The 22,043-nt window shown below is 37.4% G+C and overlaps 2 protein-coding genes across 2 annotated transcripts; both read right to left on the minus strand.

Moving 5' to 3' along the window:
- LOC109017081 (probable L-type lectin-domain containing receptor kinase I.5) lies at nucleotides 1-2,140 on the minus strand. Its single transcript, XM_018999399.2, has one exon. It carries the CDS (start codon nucleotides 2,138-2,140, stop codon nucleotides 137-139), a length of 2,004 nt encoding a protein of 667 aa, XP_018854944.2. The 3' UTR covers nucleotides 1-136.
- Nucleotides 2,141-18,663: 16,523 nt separating this feature from the next.
- On the minus strand, nucleotides 18,664-20,968 carry LOC108989224 (putative L-type lectin-domain containing receptor kinase II.2). Its single transcript, XM_018962762.2, has one exon. The coding sequence runs from the start codon at nucleotides 20,847-20,849 to the stop codon at nucleotides 18,858-18,860; it is 1,992 nt and encodes a 663-aa protein (XP_018818307.2). The 5' UTR covers nucleotides 20,850-20,968; the 3' UTR covers nucleotides 18,664-18,857.
- Between the last annotated feature and the right edge of the window lie 1,075 nt (nucleotides 20,969-22,043).

Below are 22,043 nucleotides of genomic sequence, written 5' to 3' on the forward strand. Positions count from 1 at the left end.
CTGTATACATCTACATCATGGTTCTTCTTCCCCTCTCCACCACCAAGTTATCTGTAAGCTTTATGTGTGCCATGGGTTGACTTGGTCCAAAGTATAGATCCATGATCTAGTTTACTCATGAGATGCGGCAGCTAATTCAACAACCACTTTTAAGAATGGAAACGGTGCTAGACATGGAAGTATCAGAAGACTGGACAAATGATGACGGAGGTGACCATAAGAAATCTAATGTTCCACTACTTGTGAATGTACCAAAAGAAGCACTGTCATATGGAATATTCGGCAAATCAGCATCGCCATTCAAAAATTGCATCACTCGCCTCATGCTAGGCCTAGCAACTGGATTTACATGTGAGCACAGGAGTCCTATTTTCAAAACCAATACCATTTCCACCACCACATAATTACCTTCCAATCTAGGATCACTAGCACGGAGGATATCTCCTTTGCTCCAGCACTCGAAGACCCAATCAACCAAAACTAATTCCTCAGGCATCCCCATTCGCTCTATTGGCTTCCTTCCACAAGCGACCTCTAGCATGAAAGCCCCAAAAGCATACACATCAGTGTAAGTGGTTGCCCTCCCCGTTCTAGTAAGCTCCGGAGCCAAATAACCGATAGTCCCAGCCACAAGCGTAGTTTGTGAATTTGTGTCATGGTCATATAATCTGGCAAGGCCAAAATCACCTAGCCTTCCATTCATTTCAGCATCTAATAGGACATTGCCTGCTTTTATATCTCTGTGTATAACAATCTGTTCCCACCCTTCATGGAGGTAAAGAAGGCCAGATGCTACTCCTTTGAGGATTTGAAATCTTTGAAGCCAGTTAAGGTGTCTTCTTCCATTGCTGTATAAGAACCTGTCAAGGCTTCCATGGGGCATATAATCATAGATCAAGAGGAGTTCTCCCTTGCGCCGACAATAGCCCAAGAGCCGCACCAAGTTCCTATGTCTCAATCTTCCCATGCTAATGATCTCAGCCACAAATTCCTTCATCCCCTGTTGGGAATCATGGGAGACTCTCTTGACTGCAATTTGCTCATTAGAAGGAAGTGTTCCTCTATAAACCTTTCCAAAACCTCCTTCTCCAATAATCTCTTTTGCTTTGAAACCTTTGGTTGCCTTGTAGAGACTCTTATAGCTGAACCTGTGTGTACCATACTGACTTTCCCAATCTTCACGTACTTCTTCGTATTTCTTCCTCCTAAAATAGTAAGCAGCTCCAGTTATCGTTATCAGCAGAACCACTGCTACTATGAGAAGAGCTCGGATCACTACTATTCTTTTCTCTTTTCGTTTCCTGCGTGGGGGAAGTGTAGGGAGTCTCGAAATGTCGAGGCTTTGTGCTTGCCCACTTTTATTGAAGCTCCATCCAAGAATGTAATGGTCACTTGCAAGTGTACCTGTGGAAGCTGAGAAACCAACATACATGGATTCCAACACGATCTCAGACAGATTAATCGGCCTCGACAAGAGAGGCCAGTTTGGTTTTGGGGTTCTAATTGGGGCCAGTGTTACATTCAACAACTTTTCTACTTCGTCATAGTCTATCCAAAGTTGCATTGGATTCCCACTTATGAGCTCCAAGCTTATATCCCGCCTTTCTTCATTGGAATAATATGTTGCAGGAGCTGATTCAAGTGATCTCAGGTCATTCACATCAATTCCCACATGGTTGTTGTCAATATCTTCAAATTCAGGACTCTTAACAGAATCGAGCTCGATGGCCAATGTGTGGTTGGAAGTAAGGCCGTTATTTGAAGAATTGAAGAGTCCCAAGTATGCAGCCGTTGTAGCATTAAAGCTCCTCCAGGGACTGATGGCGAAGGCTATGCCATGTCCACCGAGTTCTGGTTCTCGAGGAACCATGGCAAACACAAAGTTTGTAGAAAATGAAAGAGACGAAATCGTGCTGAAATTTATAGGAAGTTGGCAAAAAGCATGACCAAGTTTCTGGTTGGAACTGTTGGTTAGCTGCAATAGACCATTAGGGAGAATTTCTGCGGTTCCATCAAGAGATAGATTGGCTTGATTGAAGCCATTGTAGATGAATTGGCTTTCATCTTGAGCGAAGTTCAAGGGACTAATGGAAATATAGAGAATCATCAGAAGATGAAGTGATCTAAGAACTGTAGCCATTAGGAAAAGTGGGAAGATGGTGCCTTTCTGTGAAAGAGGTATTTCACTTGTTCAAATGTTTCAAACTCCTGAGAAATGAAATGAGTTTTTTTTTTTGCCAATGTGCCATGATATAGCCAGCATCTGTGTTCTCCATTGGTAACCAATCAATTATAATTATTTTGATATGAATAGTAGTTTTGACAACTTCTCAATTTGATTCCCTAAATGTCATTTCGATCATCCTAATATTTTTCTCAATACTAATTACTATGATTGAATGAATGATTCTTGGGTCAAAAATGGGGAGCGTATTAGGTCCGGTGTTTCTTTCTCTGTTTTACATCCATTTGCTTAACTCGGTAATGTTATTCATTATCTACACACATGCTCAAGACTTTGGATGACGATTCCTGGTTTATTTATTCTGGGTTTCCACGTGCCGCCATGACTTTCACTTCCTTGGAGGGCAGGTGTAAAACAAAGAACCCCACCAGATGAATGTACGCTTGATTTAGCGGTTGAGATAGAGATTATTTGTTTTCAAACGGTCTTTTCAAAAATATCTGAGTTGCCATTCCCATAGTCACGAGTGACGTCCAGACCAACTACCCTCCAAAGAGTATAGAGATTAGAGGATCAACTAGAATCTTCGATTAGTAAAACCATTGCTTTCTATGGCAAAAACAAAAACAGTCTCAACTTTGGTCATATCATTTTGGTCAATAACCTAAAAAGTTGTGTATGACCTTTGCTGAATCCCCAGAACCTCCAAGCAAGTGGTAATATCATATGTAGTTTTTGCATGCCTGAAGGTCAATGGCGGAGAAAAAAAAGCACTGACTTTTGTTTTGTCATTACCAATTGATTATTTTTTAAGGTGCAAAATTTTCATCTTTAATTCAGCTTCCGCTTACTCTCAGATATCAGAAATGTACTCATCAAAAGCTTACTTGGATGAGATTTGACTCTTATAATTTTGCATGAGCGATCATCCTCCAATAATTAAAAAATTTGACATATCACACTATTATTTTGTTTTTATTTCACTTTATGATGTGGCATTATTAATGGAAAGTGTCATGAATAGTAGTGTAATACATAACATTCATCTAAGGTTCCGTTTGGAACTTGATTGATTCAGTCTAATTTTAAACTGAATCTAACATTCAAATACTAAATTTTCAAATTATTAAATTTATCTCAATTTAAAATCTCTTTACACATAGGATACACAATATTTTTCAACTCAATACCTCTATACACGCGGGACTAATAACATTTTTTAACTTCTCCTACATACGTCTAAATTTATCTTAACATCAAAATACATCTAAATTCATCTTTGGTAGATCTCATAAAACTTACTTTACTATCTCAACTTATTACTATTTATAAAGACCTCAACTCAACATCCAAATGAAACCTAAATAGCATTATCTGTGGCTTCTCGCTATCTAGGCTGTTCCTATCCGATTTTCAGCGGGTAAAATGTCATTTTGGTCGCATCCAATCTGTGGTTTCTCGCTATCTAGGCTGTTCCTACAGGGAAGCCGCCTCTATCCTTAGACTTTCCTGCTTATTATTTAAAACAAAAAAAGAAAAAGAAAAAAAGAGCTTTCCTATGTCTAATTTAAGACGCAACATATACAATTAAATCTTCTACATCATTACATTCAGATTCCTTATTTAAACTTACTTAGAACAAAGGCCACGGTAGCATTACTTTGTCACAGAGTCACAAAAAAAAAAAAACTCCAATGCTTAATTGAAGAGGGCTCAACAGTGAGATTGAGGCATGGGATACTGTAAGAAAAAAAACTTAGAATTTTAAATTTTATATATTTTTTTCAATCTGATATGTGAACTGTTCTACCGATGATGTGTAAATATAAAATTACCTTTTATTTACGAAGAAATAAACTCGCGCTTAATGGATGTACTTTCTATTATATTCTTTTAAGGGCTTTTACGAGCGCTATTTTTTAGGGGTCTTTCTATTTTTAAGGGCTTTGGGTGGCATATATAAGAGGCTTTTAATCATATGATTGGTTTACATGGTCTAGAATGGGGCAAGCTGCCACAACACTCAACTATCTAAGCCCATGAAGGATTGCTGGTGCCACTCGTTGTTTGATTTAACTGATCCACACTCAACTAGAAGTGTTATAATTATAAAGAAAATTTATAAAAATAAATTTATCTATTTATATAACTTTATATGATATAATAGATTTATTTTATAATAAAATTAATTTTATTTTTATAATTTAACATATCACATCAAATCACGTCAATTTATAAATTTATTTTTATATATATTATCTCATGTTACGGTTGAAACCTTTCTCTTCTAATGATACGTGTCATTGAAATCTCCTGACTTCACTTTTAAAAATATAAATTCAATAACAGGAAAGGCTCACATGTCGTTGCATTGATTTCGACATTTTTGAATTTACAGATCTGTAGAAACAGTTTATTGGTAAACATATACAACTTTTTCAAACATTACTGGAAATGATTTATGCAAACTACTTTTGGATTCCTAAAATTACTACACATAAAAATTTGTTTCTGTATTAACAATTGCATTTCTCTCTCAATTGGCTTGGAGCATTCTTCCTCATTTTCTTCTTCCCCAACTGCAATAGAGAAAAAAGACTCATGAGATATGGATTATTTCGCTATAAAGAAAAGAGGGCTACATCATGAAGAGGGGTCGTAAAAGTAAATTCATTATAAACTAATGTGACTTAATATGATATGTTTGATTGTAAAATTCTTTTTCCTATAAAGTAGATCTGATATATCACATCAATTTATATCAATTTGTAAATTTATTTTTATGAGATCTCATTCTAAATGAATCATTTTTCAGAAGAAAAATCACACCATTTATATGATGGAATCCATAACAAGATCATATCCTCCTACAAAGCACATATATCCATTGCACCAAGTTACTCCTTACCACCAAATATTGTATGGATCTAGCATTGTATGAGTAAGGGTTTTTTTTTCCCCCTATTGGCCCACAGGGGGCCACTAGGAAGTAAGTCAGAAAGCTCGACTGAGACTAACGACCCTCCTCCAAAAGGAGTCAGTGGATTTCTACAAAGTATTCGGCCCATGAGCGAAACTCATCCACGAAGTAACCCACGCGTCTGGAAAGCAAACAGTAGGGGTCAATGAGACTCGCCGCCCTGACACCTTCTCGATGACACCTTCTCGATGACACCTTGCCCCTATGAACTTGTGCAGACAGGTGGACGAAAAGTATAGAGAACCCTTGATCTCCTTACAGCAGGCATAGAGGGGCTTAACAGAGAACTTCCGCAGAGTAAAGTGAGTCAGAGAGTCATGCCGTATTAATGGCACTACTACCCGAACTCCGCGCCGCATTAATGATGCTGCTCCAAAAGCAACGCCGCATTAATGATGCCGCCCCAAAAGCAACGCCGCATTAAATGATTCTAACAAATGAACAGTGGAAAGGACATAAGTTCCTCAAAGTCAAGGATGGGTTATCCTCACCCAAAACCTAGTATAAAAGCCAACCCCCAGGTACAAAGAACTCTCTGTGAGTCTTCTAAACTTACGCACAAACTACTAAGGAGATATACTGACTTTAGCATTGGAGACTCTTTGGCCACCACCAAGGCCCTCATCCTCCGTGTTTGCTTAAAGTGTGTAGGTGACAGCCCGAAGGCCCGAGTTTCTAGAACCCAATCCAAAAGCGTGCGAAACACTACGTTAACAGTATGGATCTAGTATATGTATGATCTTAAAATCACTTAAGCGAGACCATGTCAAATAATTTCTTATTTCAAAAGGTTAAAGTTATAAGAAGAAATTAAATTTAAACATATAATTTATATTCTAACATTAACGACAAATAGTGAATAATTTATGTTAAGAAAAGATTACCAGCTTCCTGTAAACTGGCGGAAGTTGTGCTGGTGAGCTTTTAGCCGAATGTGCATGGGTGGAAATTGACATGTGTAATGTTGAATCTTTAGTAGAACTATCAATTGTAGGTGACTCCTCATTCTACAACAAAGAAGTTACAGTTTCTCTCACCTTCTCCACCACACCTATATCCCTAGGAGTGGTACTTTTCCTTGGATTCACTGCATTAGATGTCACTTGGGAATTAAGGGCTCTCTAATCTTCCTCAAGCTCAAGTTTATGTTTCAAATACTCCTTCACTGAAACACCCTTATCCCATATTTGATGATCACCGGTACTCATGATGGCATTATTTCTACTTTGTGCAGCAGCCGATGCTGACTGAACTCTTGGAGATGTTGCTCCTGAAAAGGTTTGGGTGCTGCTAGGGTTGTAACACTGATGCCTTGAAGTTTTGAAGCAATAGCATGAGTTGCATCCGATACTACAGCATATGCTGGTGCATGCTAATGTCTCTGTCACAGTTTCAGTTATTGTCTTGTTTGGAATGCTGCTAGGGTCCTCCTTATCTGCTTCATCACCATGATTGACACTGCTTGCCAAAACATGCTTCTCAAAAACCATGCACGTGAAATGATCTAGGATGGTGCCTAGTTGTTTCTTTGTACTTGTCAAGAGCAAGCTCCGACTCGTACACTGAAAATAAAACAACTCAGTGAAAAGTAAACATTGGAAGCTAATGTGGCTTAATATAATATTTTAGATATATTTTACAACAAACAAAAACTTTTACATTCTAATCCATTACAATAAATTACCATGTCATTTCGTGAACTTCAGTTTTATAAAATCGTGAGTCAAACATTTGTTGAAAAGAAAATGTGAGAGCGGATGACTTATATATATATATATATATATATATATATATATGTATGTATATAAAAGAGAAGGGTGTGATGCCATTACTTGGGGCTCCAAGGTATTTAGCATCTTCTTCTAGGTCTTCTTCGTTGTCTAAGCTGACATCCCAAGAGGGTGTAGAATTACCGTCCTCACTCTGCTTCTTTAATTCTTGCTAAGACTATATATGTCGCAACTTCTTAGCCCTCTCCTTCATTTTTGTCAAAACTGATGGTTTCTTGTGATGGTGGGAATGATCTTCTTCATAGTCAAGGAGGTTCCTTGGAAATATTTTCACAATAATATATATTATATTTATTATTAATAATATTTTGTGGATTTTTTTTTGAAAGTTATGAATTATTTTGGAAAGAGAGAAATTATAAAAGTTTATGAACTATGGCTTATAGTTATAATAAAATAGGTCTATAATATAAGTCGAAGAAGATGATTGTCTTAGTGGTGTCGAATGCTTGAATTGAACAACTGGAAAGAGGTTCAAAACCTCATGGACACATGGAGTGCATTTATTTTTATGCTTTATGCAGGTGGTGGGCTACACGGCCTGAGCGTACTTGAACCTTGGGCAAGCCGGTTGGATGTTAGTGAAGCAAAAATTCATAACTTTTCATTTACATCCTTTAGATATCTATAATTAGAATGGTGGAGAGTGAAGAATGTATCAAACTTTCTAATTTACAATATAAGAGATTCATTGTTGTAACACCCCCTCCCCGTAGGCTAGGTGTGTCACGTATTTTTTTTATGAAAAATAAACCCGGCAAGCGATTCTCTAATTTCACAATTGAAAAATAAACTGAAATAATTTATTGAAATAAAAAGGTCTAATAAAATGTCTTCCCAAAAACATTTAAGAAATAACTGGATAAATTCGTCATAAGAGACACATTTTATTTTAAAAGTCTGAACAAAACTAAAATGCTCCTTCTACTCCTGGCCTGCATGCTCGTAATCATCATCTTCACCTGGGTAATTAAAAACATGAAAATAAACTAAAATGAGTCGATGACTCAGTAAGAAATCTATCATAACGAAAACGTAATAAACATAAAATTTTCATAAGAACTTTCATGCTGAACTTAAAATTTATGACTGTTCATGCTAATGCTTATGCTATGTATGACTGAATTATCTGAACTAACTGACTGATTTATCTTACTTATCTGACTGGCCAACACACTTAACCCTGTGTGTAAGGTTGTGCACCAGCCCCACATCCCGCTGCAGCAAGGGGAACTGCTGATAGTATTCTAGCATACTATGGTGGACCACGACTGAGTTCGTGGCTTGCACACCACCCTGAAACTGGACTGCATTGGTACCATGCATCTGAATGGCCATCTTATTAACTGATCTGATTTTTATCTTACACTTGAATTTAAGATGGCTTATGTGTCTTATACACATGAGATGCATGACATAATACATACATAACTATAATTTCTGAAACTGAAACATGATGCGGAATGACATGATCATATGCTATGCTGGATGACATGCTTGTACATGAGCGGTTCATAAATAATGGCTATCAAAGAACTGGCTTGAATAATACATACATATAAGCTAACTGTGATGATCCTAATTTATGATCAAATTTACTTACCTCGATGCGTTTCTCTTGAATAATACTTCGTAACTTGAGACCTATATTCAATAAATAACTATCACTAAATTGTTTGGAACTAAAATAAATGCTAATATCTTACTTAACTAAATTCGGAATTCTAAAACATAGTCAAACCAATATTTGTTTAACACTAAAATCAATAATTCCTAGTATTTAAATTACTTAAAATACTAATTTATAATTTAGTAGACATACTCGAGCTATTTTTAAATAATTCACAAAAACTTAAATTCTTAAACTAAGTTTCATTTCTTAACGTAATTATTAAATCTTATAAGAAACTTAATAAATTCCATTAAATTCTTAACATAGAAATTTTATTAAAATCTTTACTAGATTGACAAAAGAAATATTAACTCAAATATTAGACTTAAAAATTATACTTTAAAACATCTTTCCAATTCTTTAAACATTTATTAAAAAGAACCTTTAACTAAATATATTTATTTAATAAACTCAACTAGTAATATTAAACTCAATATAAATCACTAAAGCAATTATTGAAGTAAAAATGAGATCAAGTCTAACTTAAAATATAAGTTCGAATAAATATCACTATAATCTGTAAAAAGGGTTAAAAACTCTGGCCCATGAAAATAACATTATTACAGGAGCCCAAACCAAATAAATAAACCCATCCCAACCTCATACGGGCCTAAGGCCCAAGGCCCAACAAAAGAAACTCACGGGTTCTTCAAGAACCCGAGTACTCGGCAACCAAAACAGAGAGTTCGGGAGAGAGGGTTCTACGATGGAAGAGCTTACCGAGAGGGGCTGAGGGCGACGGCGGCGCTGGGTTGCAGGGAGCGACCGGCGACGCGACAGGAGGGTCTCTACGGTGGTGCGACGCCGTGACACAGAGAGAGAGAGAACCGTTAGTCCGAAAACATCCCGAAAACTACCGAGAAAGAAAGAGAGCTGATGGCGGTCGAGGCCTTACCGGAAAAGAGGTGGCTGAGCTAGGGCTGGGCTGGTCGGCACCGTCTGTGACGCCGGAAGGGAGTCCCGCGCCTCTGAGTGGCGTGGAGTTACTGCGAGAAGAAATGGGTGGCTGCGGGTCAGAGAAGAGAACTCCAACACAAGTGAGTTTTCTTTGTATTTTTCTTGTGTTTGAAACGGATATTCTTAGATGGATTTATAAAGACGATAGAAAGGCTATCTGATAGGGTTTTTCTAATGAGAGTTAGACTCCTACTAGGACTCGAATTTACATACTACGGCAGGGTTTCAAATTTGAAACAAAGTGGATGAACTTACGGATTGGTGATTTGAATTTGTCAAACAGCGGCTAACAAAGTGATGAGGTTCGGAGACTAGAAAATTTAAACTTTAATTTCAAAACACACATCGCAGTGAACGTAATCTGAAACACTTTAAAAATCCTTATTAAAACAAAACTCTAACAAATCATAAATAGCAACTATAATAGAAAATATAGAGATAAAATAAATACAAATTCTGAAAAAACTATACTCATAAAAGTATAAATTCTAAAATAAAAGTTTACTAGGAAATATTACTAATATACCCTAACACCAAAACTGGTATGTCACAATTGTATTCACCAACTTTAACTAAAGAATAAAATAAACATAAACGTGTAAAGAATCTAACAGAATGAAAGAAAAACACGATGGCGGCTAAGGTTTTGCCTGTGAGAGAGAGAGAGAGAGAGTGGTTGGGGGAGTGAAGAATTGAAGTTTGAAGTGAGATTATTTATTTTTTATACAAACCCAGGTACCGGGCTTTTAATACGGAACTCGGGTTTCATACTCGGATCCAGGCCTACTATGTCCGGTTTCCACAATGCGAGTTTCAGCCCGGGTTTGACCCTGGCCGAAAATCATAACCCGAATCCAGATAATCGGGTTCCAGACCGGGCCGAAAAAAAATTCGGCCCAGATGAACATTCTTACCAACATCCCAAAGCTAGTTGAAGATGTTGGCAACCACTTAGAACTTTCGCCTCCTGTGCATCTTAAACTTAGTTAGAACTATGGGAATTCATGCTTGCGTGATCAAGGCATGGAATTTCCAAAAAAGAGATGCTATTTATCAATGTTCTCTCGAGGATCCTGATGAAATTATCAAATAAATGCTACGAACTTGGAATGATACAAAAAGGATGAATTCAATTACTTAAAGCAATACCTCGGAAAAAATGTTCTAAAGTGGGGCTGCTGGGAGCTGATTTAGGAAAATTTGTAATTTAAAAAAATAGTAATTGTTGGTTAAGAAATTTTGTAAGGAAAACTCTTTCAAATTAGAATTTCCTTTGGGAAACAATGATATGGTTATAAAGGAAAGTATAATATGTTTTTTTTTTTTTTTTAATAAACCTCATAACTTTCATATATTAACTTCCTGCATACATCTTCTATCATATTCCAGACTATTTACAATAAAATCTGAAACAAATTCTATCCAAACTTTTTCCTCCACTATGTGTAAGGCAGATTTTGCCAAGTTGTGTGCCACTGTATTTTTTTTCCTGTAATCAAATTGTAAAAGCCAATCCTTTCTAAAACTCAATATATTCCTAATATCATCAATTAAAGAACCTAAGTAAGAAAAAATTTCTTCATCACCTTTAACTGCCATTATGACAGCTTTGGCATCTCCTTCAAATATAGCATTTTGGATATTGAGATCATTACACAGCTGCATAGCCTTCCAAAGAGCATGACACTCTGCAATATCTGGTTTCAAGACATTTCTTCTGCTGTCACATGCTGCAAGCAAGGCCTCTCCGTTTTCATCTCTGATTATCACCCCCATTCCCATTCTCCTCTCCTTTACATCCAAAGATGCATCCCAATTAACCTTAACAAAGTTTGCTGCTGGTGGAATCCACCTAGTCTTGTTTATTGCCACTATCCTCTGTTGAACTGCATTGTTACTATTAGTCAACCTGTTAGTTTGTTTGAAAGCCTCCAGTGACTCAATGGATGTTGTTATCAACGTTTTTGGGCATGTAAGTCTTTTTTCAAACACTACAGTGTTCCTTCTCAGCCACACTTTCCTTAGCTGGACAACTATCTCCTCTAGTTTAGAGTTATCCAAACCTCCCATCAACCTCTCCTACAAAGCCAGAAAATCTCCACCTTCCCTTTTCCACTTTGAGACTCCACTCAAGTCATTTGCCCAAACATCGTTAGCTGCTGGACATTCTCACAAACTATGTATGACTAACTCTTCTTCTTTAAAACACACTGGACAGAAAGGATCCTTAACTACCTTTCTCAGGAAAAGGTTCTTTTTTGTTGGAAGTAGCTCATTTGCTGCCTTCGAAAGGAACAACTTCACCATGTTAGGAACTTCTAGCCCCCAAATGCTCTTCTATCTGCTATCACTCTGAAGTTCTATGGATGATTCATCTTTCAAACTTTTCCTATTCTCGAGTAAAAGATAGTATGCACTCCTCACAGTAAGCATCCCTTTCTTTGTTGGCCCCCAAACTGCCTTGTCTTCGCTTGATCCTCTACTAATTGGTATGCTCAAAATCTGTTCTGCCTCTTCTTTCTCAAAAATGACATTAATCAATGCCTCATTCCACTCTCTTTTGTTCTCTACCATAAGCTCTGCAACCTTTGAGTCTATATTGAGCTTTGTGATAGGAGACTGCACTGTAAAAGAAAATGGTGAGTTCAACCATTTATGGCCCCAGATTCGGATCTTCTTACCATCTCCAACTCTCCACCTTATACCTTCCTTGATTACCTCCCTAGCACTGCATAAACTTCTCCAGATCAAAGAAGGCTTGGGCCCAAGCTTCACCTCCAGAAAATTAGTATTCTTAAAATACTTTTCTCTAAAAATTACTACAACCAAAGAGTTAGGGGATTGAAAAATCCTCCAACCTTGTTTGGCTAGGAGAGCTAGATTAAAGCATTCCAAATCCCTAAAACTCAGTCCCCCTTTCAATTTCTATCCAGCCATTTTATCACACTTCCACCATTGAATTCCCCCCTCCTTTTGATATTTACCCCACTAGAATTTAGAAAACATGGTGTTGATTTCACTACATAACTTCATAGGCAACTTAAAGACACTCATGGTGTACGTTGGTATGGCCTGCAGCACAACTTTCATCATCACTTCTTTCCCAGCTTGGGATAAAAAAATGTTCTTCCAACTTGAAATATTTTTCCATATCTTTTCTTTCAGTACTCTAAAAGTATTGTATTTAGATCTTCCTACAATAGTTGGAAGACCTAAATATTTCTCAAAACTTTCACATGCTATTGAGTTTCCAGCCTCCAGAATTCTTTTTTTAGCATCTATCGAGGTATTACTACTGAAAAATTTGGATGTTTTATCCTTGTTGAGAAACTGTCCCGATGCCTCCTCGTACTTCTTCAAAATCACTTGCAACTTGTTCCACTCCTCAAGTGAAGCTCTTCCAAACAATATGCAGTCATCTGCAAATAGTAGATGATTTATGGAGATCCCACCTCTAACCACTTGTATCCCTTTTGTAATTCCCCTTCTTTCTGACTGATTAAGTAAACAACTCAGCCCCTCAGCACATAAAATAAACAGAAAATGGGATAGAGGATCTTCCTGCCTCAGACCTCTTGATGGACTTATAACTGCTCCTGGCTTCCCATTAATCAACACTGAGTAAGTTACAGTTGAAACACACTTCATTATAAGAGACACCCACCTATCACAGAAACCTAGTTTCTTCATCACAGCTTCTAAATAAACCCATTCAATTCGGTCATAAGCCTTTGACATGTCTAGTTTAACTGCCATGCTCCCCAATCTTCCTTTTTTCCTGGTCTTCATTGAATGTATCAACTCATATGCTACCATGATGTTGTCTGATATTAATCTACCAGGTAAGAAGGCACTCTAAGTAGGAGAAATTATTTCAGATAATACTTTCTTGAGTCTATTGGTAATGGTTTTTGCAATTAGTTTGTACAAGACATTGCACAAACTAATTGGCCTGTAATCACTCACCAAAACAGGTTCCTTTACCTTTGGTATTAGAGCTACAAAAGTATAATTCAAAGAAAGGATCCATGAGTTACCATTAAGAGCAGATAAAGCAGCCTCACAAACCTCCTCAGCAATTACATTCCAGTGACTTTGATAGAAGCAAGCTACAAAGCCATCTGGTCTGGGTGCCTTCAATGGGGACATTTGCTTCAAAGCTTCCTCAACTTCGGATCTATTGAAGTTCTTGGATAGAAAATCATTCATTCCCCCTGTCACTCTTGGTTCTAACCCATTTAAACACTCTTCCAAATCTTCACTTGAAGGATCTGTAGTTCTAAACAGATTTTCAAAATAATGACTGAAAATTCTTTCAATCTCAGAACTTCCACCTACCCTTCTGTTCTGCTCATTTGTGACCTTCCTAATTGTGTTTTTCTTTCTTCTTTGGTTGGCACAAGCATGGAAAAATTGTGTTTTTATCTCCAAGCTTGTACCAATTAACCTTGGCCTTTTGTCTCCACCTTAAATCCTCCTTCTCCAATAATAAATTCAGCTCCTTTCTTACTTTTTTTTTTTTTTTATCTCATTTACATTAGTGATACCGTCCACAGCCTGAAGCTGTTGAAGTACTTCTGTTTTTTCCTCTATTTCCCTTTGACCCCCATTCCTTCTCTGTCTACTCCACTTTAAGAAAGCTTCGTTACTCTTTTTTAGAAAAAAACCCACTTTCTCTAAAGGAAAAACAGATCCCTCTACCTTATTCCACACCTCCCTCACCACCCCTTCACAATCTTCCTCTAGAGCCCAATTGGCTTCATATTTGAAACCCTGATTTTTAACCCAACTCCTCTTTCTTCCTTTTAGCACATGTATTAGAATAGGCTTATGATCTGAAGTTCTTGTAGCAAGGACTTCTACCCATACCTCATTAAAAACTTCAATCCAACCTGAATTTGCAACTGCTCGATCTAATCTTTCCTTGGTGAAGGTCTCATCCTCATGCAAGTTGCTCCAAGTAAACTTCTCTCCCTTCCACCCTAAATCATGTAGATTTCTTTTAGCTAAAACTTCCTTAAAACCTTCCATTTGTTTCTCAGCTCTTGGTCTTCCTCCCTCTTTCTCATCATTAGAAATTATTTCATTGAAATCACCAGCTATGCACCAGCCCCTTAATCCCTCTGGTTTTAGAGCAGCTAATAACTCTCATGATTCCTTCCTTTTACCCACCTCAGGATGCCCATAGAAGCCTGTAAAAAGCCATTTCTCTTTTGTTTCATCATCCCTCACCCAAGCGTTTATATGTCTTTGTGAATAATTTTTTATTTCAACATTCACCTTATCATTCCAAAGTAACAATAATCCTCCCCCTTTACCTACTGATTTCACATTAAAAATGCCCTCACACCTTAGCCTTCTCCTCAACCACTCAAAATTATCCCTTCCACTTTTCGTTTCCATAATAAAAATTATACTGGGTTTCTTAACCTCTGCCATACAACAGAGGTCCTGAACTGTCCGAGGGTTCCCCAACCCTCGGCAGTTCCAACTTAGGATTTTCATAATGTTTGGCGGGGCTGACTTCCAGCCACCGCCACTATCTTTGTACTCGCTTCTTTCATCTCCACTTCCCCCCCTCTTGCTTTTTTCCCTCCTTGGTTTCTCAACTTCCCCTCCAATGCATCATAATTTCTTTTTAAACTACTCAAGGTGACTTCCTCATTCTCCCCTCTCATCCTTTTTTCCCTTGCTTTTCTCTTCCATACTCCTCCCTTTCTCAGACTAATATCTATTTCAGGTTTTTTTCCATCCCCCACCTTATCTATCAGCACATTCTCTCCCGTCTCTCCTTCCTTTTCACCTTCACTCCTTACACCTAAAACATCCCCTTCCTTCGCATTCTCTCTTTTCCCTTCACCTTCTTTTCTCTCCAAACTTACCATTGTTCCCACCATATCCTCTTCTCTACTAGTAACCTCAATATTTTCTTTATGCCCATTCTCTTCCCTTTCCTCTCGACTCTCAAAGTTTCCCTCTAAACCATTAGTTTCAGACTCCTTATCGTTTTTTCCACCCCCTCCCATACCCATTTTTCCCTTCTGTTCTTCTTTCCCCCCATTTGTGTTTTGATAATAGCTCCTCCCCCTATAACCTTGATTGTCCCTCAACCATACCCCATATTGTTCCCCCCCATCTTCATCTCCTTCTTGTTTTAAGCATCCTGATTCTCCATGTACTATGCATCCACATAAGACACAGAACCTTGGTAATTTTTCGTAACTAAAAGGTATCCATAGGCTTTCACCTTTCACCTTTATTGTTCTGCCTCTAGGCAAAGGCAGCTTTATATTCATCTTAATTTGTACTCGCAGAACTTTTCCCCACCCAACACCATCTGCCTGAGTATCCACCTCCTCTATTTGACCCACAGTTCCTCCTATTTGCTCTCCTCGAGCTTTAGTCATGCACATTAAGGGCAGGTTGTGCATCCTTACCCAGAAACTCTCCGTCTCAAAACTCATCCTCTGAGGAGGAGTAAGTCCATCAAAATTCTTCATCGCTAACAACTGATAGTCAAACAGCCATGGTCTCCCAACCCATACCCTCTCCTTATCAGCTTTGGTTTCAAAAGTAATGACAAAAGTATTAGTGCATACCTCCATAAATATTGTTGCATTGCTATTCCTCCACACCTTGCCCATGGTTGAACCGAGAATTTCCTTGCTTATCACTCTCGATGAACAAACCTTCCCCACCAATCTTCTGTCCTCTTTGTATCTCAGAGCTTCATCCTCTTCTTCATCGAAAGTTATGTCTGCAGCCTCCCTTTCAGATAGTCGAAACTTGCACCATTTTTCCTCCAGTTCCTTCAGCTTCTCCATCTTTCACCACCGTATAACCCCCTCTAACCAGCACTTTTGCCGCCCTACGCTGCTGTCCTCCTCCACTAACAAAACTATCTCAACCGAATATTCCTCACCTTATGACGTACCTTTCCATTATAACTACCTCCTTCTGACACCTCGTGCCCGAAATCGCACACTCACTCACTCCACCTCCACCTTTTCAGAGAGAAAAGAGAGAGAGAAGAATTTTTCCCCTTTAAGGAGCGGAAAGTATAATATGTTAGTCCTAACTTTCCCTCCCTATATTTTTTTTTACGATTGCTTTGAGTGTTAAGGGCACAAGTCTGAAAAGTTTTGGGCATTTTTTATTTCTCTCATTAGAATAATTTTTTTTTTTTTTACGAATCTTTGGTTTTAGGCTTTTTTATGAAATTTTAAAATTATAATAATATTCTAATTAAAATGATATTTTTTTTCATTTTATCCTCGTTTATCAATGGGACTGCACACGCAATCCCACACTTAAAACTGCAAATAAAATTTCTATTATCAAATATATGCCACATTCGGCGAGTTCCGATTGAAGAAAGTTGCAGCCGACTTCTTCGAATCCAAATTGACATTGCCAGCATACTCTAGCTCCCGCTCCGCCAATCTTGACTTGGGCTTTGTTGAGATTTTTGATCATACCTTTGTCAATTTAACTTAGAAAACTATTTTTTTTTTGGCCGTACCCAACCAAGGTCTCCTCTGGTGTTGTCGTTTCTTTTCTTTTTCTATTTTTGTTGGGAGAGGGACGGGGGCTTTGTGATCATCAACATGTTCTCTTTGGCTGGTTACTGTAATTATGGAAGGCTGCAGAGTTATAATCAATTTGCAAATATGAAAGTAGCTACATATTCATGCATTGCTTGCTCATTCATCGACCTAGTTGCAAGTTTAAATTGGCCAACTAAGATGGTGTCAATTTTCCCAGAAGCAAACAAGGGATTTGGTGAATTCAAGAAGTTGAAGGCAAGAACAGCATATAATGTGACTGTTAGCCTAGTTCCTGGAAATTTCATTTTTGCTGTCAATCTTGGGATCCATGGCTGGAGGAGGAAGAAGTTTGAATTCATGTTACTCTGTTGAAGCACAATACCTTGGATGTTTTATGATTTAAGAAGAGAGATTTACATCATTTGTGTCATCAGATCAGACAATTACATTTGAACGTATCATAAGCCTTGTCTATGTGTTTAATGGTTAGAACTCTCTCAATCTTTAGTCTTTTGGGTTTATTGGAGGAAAACCATTATCCTTGATCTACTCACCCCATTTCAAGTAGAATCCACAGTAGAGAAGGAATAACTATTGCAACTCGATTTCAGTTTTTTAAAAATTGGAGGTCCGACCCGACCTGAATGGTTTGGGTTCGCTCGGTTCAAGTTGGCGTGTTCCTAGTAACGGGTCTGGTCGGGTCGGAACCTGACTTGATGGTCAGGTTGCAAGCCTTGTTAAGGGCATAAGTCTGAAAATTCTTAGGCATTTTTTATTTCCCTCATTAGAGTAAAGGATTTTTTATGAGTCTTTGGTTTTCGGCTTTTTGTAACCTCTAAACTCTTTGTAAAAAATATTCATATGTTAAAAATATGGATTTATGATTTAAATTTTTTCTTTTAAGAAAATATATTCCAAATTATCTATCAGTTCTATTAGTATTGGGAACAATGGGCTCATCTATCAATTGTGATAAGTTTGCAATTCACATAACCAAAACTTTATGACCCTGACATGCTTGAATATTTGAAGTATTTCAGAATTTTGTGAATGGTAGTAAAATAGTTTTAATTAAGATGTTTTATTGGGCTTTAAAAAATGAGAGATAAAAAGTTGAATTAAAATATTATAAAGTTAAAAATTATTTGAATATAATTTTTTAATATAATTCTTGTTTTGATATTTGAAAAAGTTATATTATTTTTTATTTTTTGTTTTGAATTTTTTAAAAGTTATAATAATTAGGTAATAATTAATTGAAAAAGTTAAAAAATAAAATTGAAAAGTATTTTGTGATTAGGTGATGTTCGGAAAGAAAATTATGAGAAATTTAAAGAATTTATCATCTTATCTCATCACCCAAACGTATAAGACCTAAGTCTCTTGGATGGTTGAATAGAACAATGATCCTCTAGGTGTGGCATAGCGTAATGATTAGGTTCGGACTTGAAATATGCAAGTTTAAATTACCAAGATTTGGTGAGCCTCTAACCTGGTTTCTGCAAACACTGCCTAAATGACAAATCTATAAAGATCTCAAGTAGAGTACTAACATGAGTTTAGGAAATGTATATTTATTAAAAGAAACTGTATACATCTACATCATGGTTCTTCTTCCCCTCTCCACCACCAAGTTATCTGTAAGCTTTATGTGTGCCATGGGTTGACTTGGTCCAAAGTATACATCCATGATCTAGTAGTTTACTCGTGGGATGAGGCAGCTGATTCAACCACTTTTAAGGATGGAAACGGTGCTAGACATGGAAGGGTCAGAAGACTGGACAAATGATGACGGAGGTGACCATAAGAAATCGAATGTTTCACTACTTGTGAATGTACCAAAAGAAGCACTGTCATATGGAATATTCGGCAAATCAGCATCGCCATTCAAAAACTGCATCACTCGCCTCATGCTAGGCCTAGCAACTGGATTTACATGTGAGCACAGGAGTCCTATTTTCAAAACCAATACCATTTCCTCCACCACATAATTACCTTCCAATCTAGGATCACTAGCACGGAGGATATCTCCTTTGCTCCAGCACTCGAAGACCCAATCAACCAAAACTAATTCTTCAGGCATCCCCATTCGCTCTATTGGCTTCCTTCCACAAGCGACCTCTAGCATGAAAGCCCCAAAAGCATACACATCAGTGTAAGTGGTTGCCCTCCCCGTTCTAGTAAGCTCCGGAGCCAAATAACCGACAGTCCCAGCCACAAGCGTAGTTTGTGAATTTGTGTCATGGTCATATAATCTAGCAAGGCCAAAATCACCTAGCCTTCCATTCATTTCAGCATCTAATAGGACATTGCCTGCTTTTATATCTCTGTGTATAACAGTCTGTTCCCACCCTTCGTGGAGGTAAAGAAGGCCAGATGCTACTCCTCTGAGGATTCGAAATCTTTGAAGCCAGTTAAGGTGTTTTCTTCCATTGCTGTATAAGAATCTGTCAAGGCTTCCATGAGGCATATAATCATAGATCAAGAGGAGTTCTCCCCTGCGCCGGCAATAGCCCAAGAGCCGCACCAAGTTCCTATGTCTCAATCTTCCCATGCTAATGATCTCAGCCACAAATTCCTTCATCCCCTGTTGGGAATCATGGGAGACTCTTTTGACTGCAATTTGCTCATTAGAAGGAAGTGTTCCTCTATAAACCTTTCCAAAACCTCCTTCTCCAATAATCTCTTTGGCTTTGAAACCTTTGGTTGCCTTGTAGAGACTCTTATAGCTGAACCTGTGAGTACCATACTCACTTTCCCAATCTTCACGTACTTCCTCGTATTTCTTCCTCCAAAAATAGTAAGCAGCTCCAGTTATCGTTATCAGCAGAACCACTGCTACTATGAGAAGAGCCCGGATCAATACTATTTGTTTCCTGCGTGGGGGAAGTGTAGGGAGTCTCGAAATGTCGAGGCTTTGTGCTTGCCCACTTTTATTAAAGCTCCATCCAAGAATGTAGTGGTGACTTGAAACTGATCCTGTGGAAGCAGAGAAACCAACATACATAGATTCCAACACGATCTTAGACAGATTGATCGGCGTTGACAAGAGAGGGCAGTCTGGTTTTGGGGTTCTAATTGGGGCCAGTGTTACATTCAACAACTTTTCTGCTTCGTCATAGTCTATCCAAAGTTGCATTCGATTCCCACTTTGGAGCTCCAAGCTTATATTCCTCCTTTCTTCATTGGAATAGTATGCTGCAGGAGCCGATTCAAGTGATCTTAGGTCATTCACATCAATTCCCACATGGTTATCAATATCTTCAAATTCAGGACTCTTAACAGGATCGAGCTCGACGGCCAATATGTGGTTGGAAGTAAGGCCGTTATTTGAATAATTGAAGAGTCCTAGGTATTGACTTTCTAAACCATTAAAGCTCCTCGAGGGACTGATGGTGAAGGCTATGCCATGTCCACCGAGTTCTGGTTCCTGTTCTTGAGGAACCATGGCAAACACAAAGTTTGTAGAAAATGAAAGAGAAGAAATCGTGCTGAAATTTATAGGAAGTTGGTAAAAAGCATGACCAAGTTTCTGGTTTGAACTATCGGTTAGCTGCAACAGACCATTAGGGAGAATTTCTGCGATTCCGTCAAGATGCAGATTGGCTTGACTAAAGCCATTGTAGATGAATTGGCTTTTATCTTGAGCAAAGTTCAAGGGAATACTGGAAATATAGAGAATCATCAGAAGATGAAGTGATCTAAGAACTGTAGCCATTGGAAAAAGTGGGAAGATGGTGCCTTTCTGTGATAATGTGATTTCACTTGTTCAAATGTCTCAAACTCCTAAGAAATTAATTGAGTTTTTATTCTGTGCCATGGTATAGTCAGCACATGTGTTCCAACTTCCCACTTGTAACCAATCAATTATTTTGAGTTGAAGTGTAGTTTTGACAATTTCTCAATTTGATACTCCAAATGTCATTTCGATCATCCTAATGTTTTCCTCAATACCATGAAGGAATGATTCTCTGGTCAAAAATGGGGAGCGTATTAGTTTTGACAACCTCTGGATATGCCAGCAAAAATATCGGAGTTTATAGTCCAGTCGTCTTTAAATCAGAGTTTTCGAACGGGGGTCTAGTCTTCATTGTGAACTGGGGTCCAGTCCAGTCGCTTTTAAAGCTGGTGGCTTTTGCAGACATTGGTCACGAAAGTTAAAATCGGTAGTGATATGCTTTTTGTGAAATTGTTTGATTCAAATGTCAAATGTTTACGAGGTTTTGAGAATAAACATAGAAAAAGTTAAAATTAAAATATTATAAAATTAAAATATTATTTTATTTTTAGATTTGAAAAAATTGAGTTATTTTTTATATTTTATTTAGAAATTTTAAAAAATTTATAATAACTAGATAATATTTAAATAAAAAAATTGAAAAGTTGATAACTTAAAATTAAAAAATATTTATGTTTTAATAATACTTAAATATTGAGATGAAATGAATTCAAACTATCTATGAAACGGGATCATAGTAAATTTGCCCTCACGAAAGTGATGTTTTTGGATGTTTATTTCAACGCAAAAAATATCCAACTTGCTTCTGCCTTCTTTCATTCTGATCAATGTGTATGACATATCATTTTGGTCATATCATTGGTCATATCATTTTGTTCATATAATTCTTCACCAAATTTACATAATAATCAATGTGTATGACCTTTGCGGCTTTGCTGAATCCCAAGAACCTCCAAGCAAGTGGTAATACCATATGTGGTTTTAGCATGCCTGATGGTCAATGTCAGAGAAAAAAAAGCACTGACTTTTTCTCATGATAGAACATTCATATGGAACTTTTTAGAACACTCTCGTTGAATTAGTCAAAGTTAAATGATAGTTTTGATGAATGTAAGATAAATTTAACTTTTGACTATTTCATTCACATAAATCTCTACATTAGAAATTAAAATA

This window comes from Juglans regia, chromosome 14 (assembly GCF_001411555.2).
Source record: "Juglans regia cultivar Chandler chromosome 14, Walnut 2.0, whole genome shotgun sequence".
Taxonomy (NCBI): domain Eukaryota; kingdom Viridiplantae; phylum Streptophyta; class Magnoliopsida; order Fagales; family Juglandaceae; genus Juglans; species Juglans regia.

Excerpts from the sequence above, each read along its gene's own strand:
- LOC108989224 (XM_018962762.2), bottom strand. The coding sequence starts at position 20,849 with ATGGCTACAGTTCTTAGATCACTTCATCTTCTGATGATTCTCTATATT.
- LOC109017081 (XM_018999399.2), bottom strand. The coding sequence starts at position 2,140 with ATGGCTACAGTTCTTAGATCACTTCATCTTCTGATGATTCTCTATATT.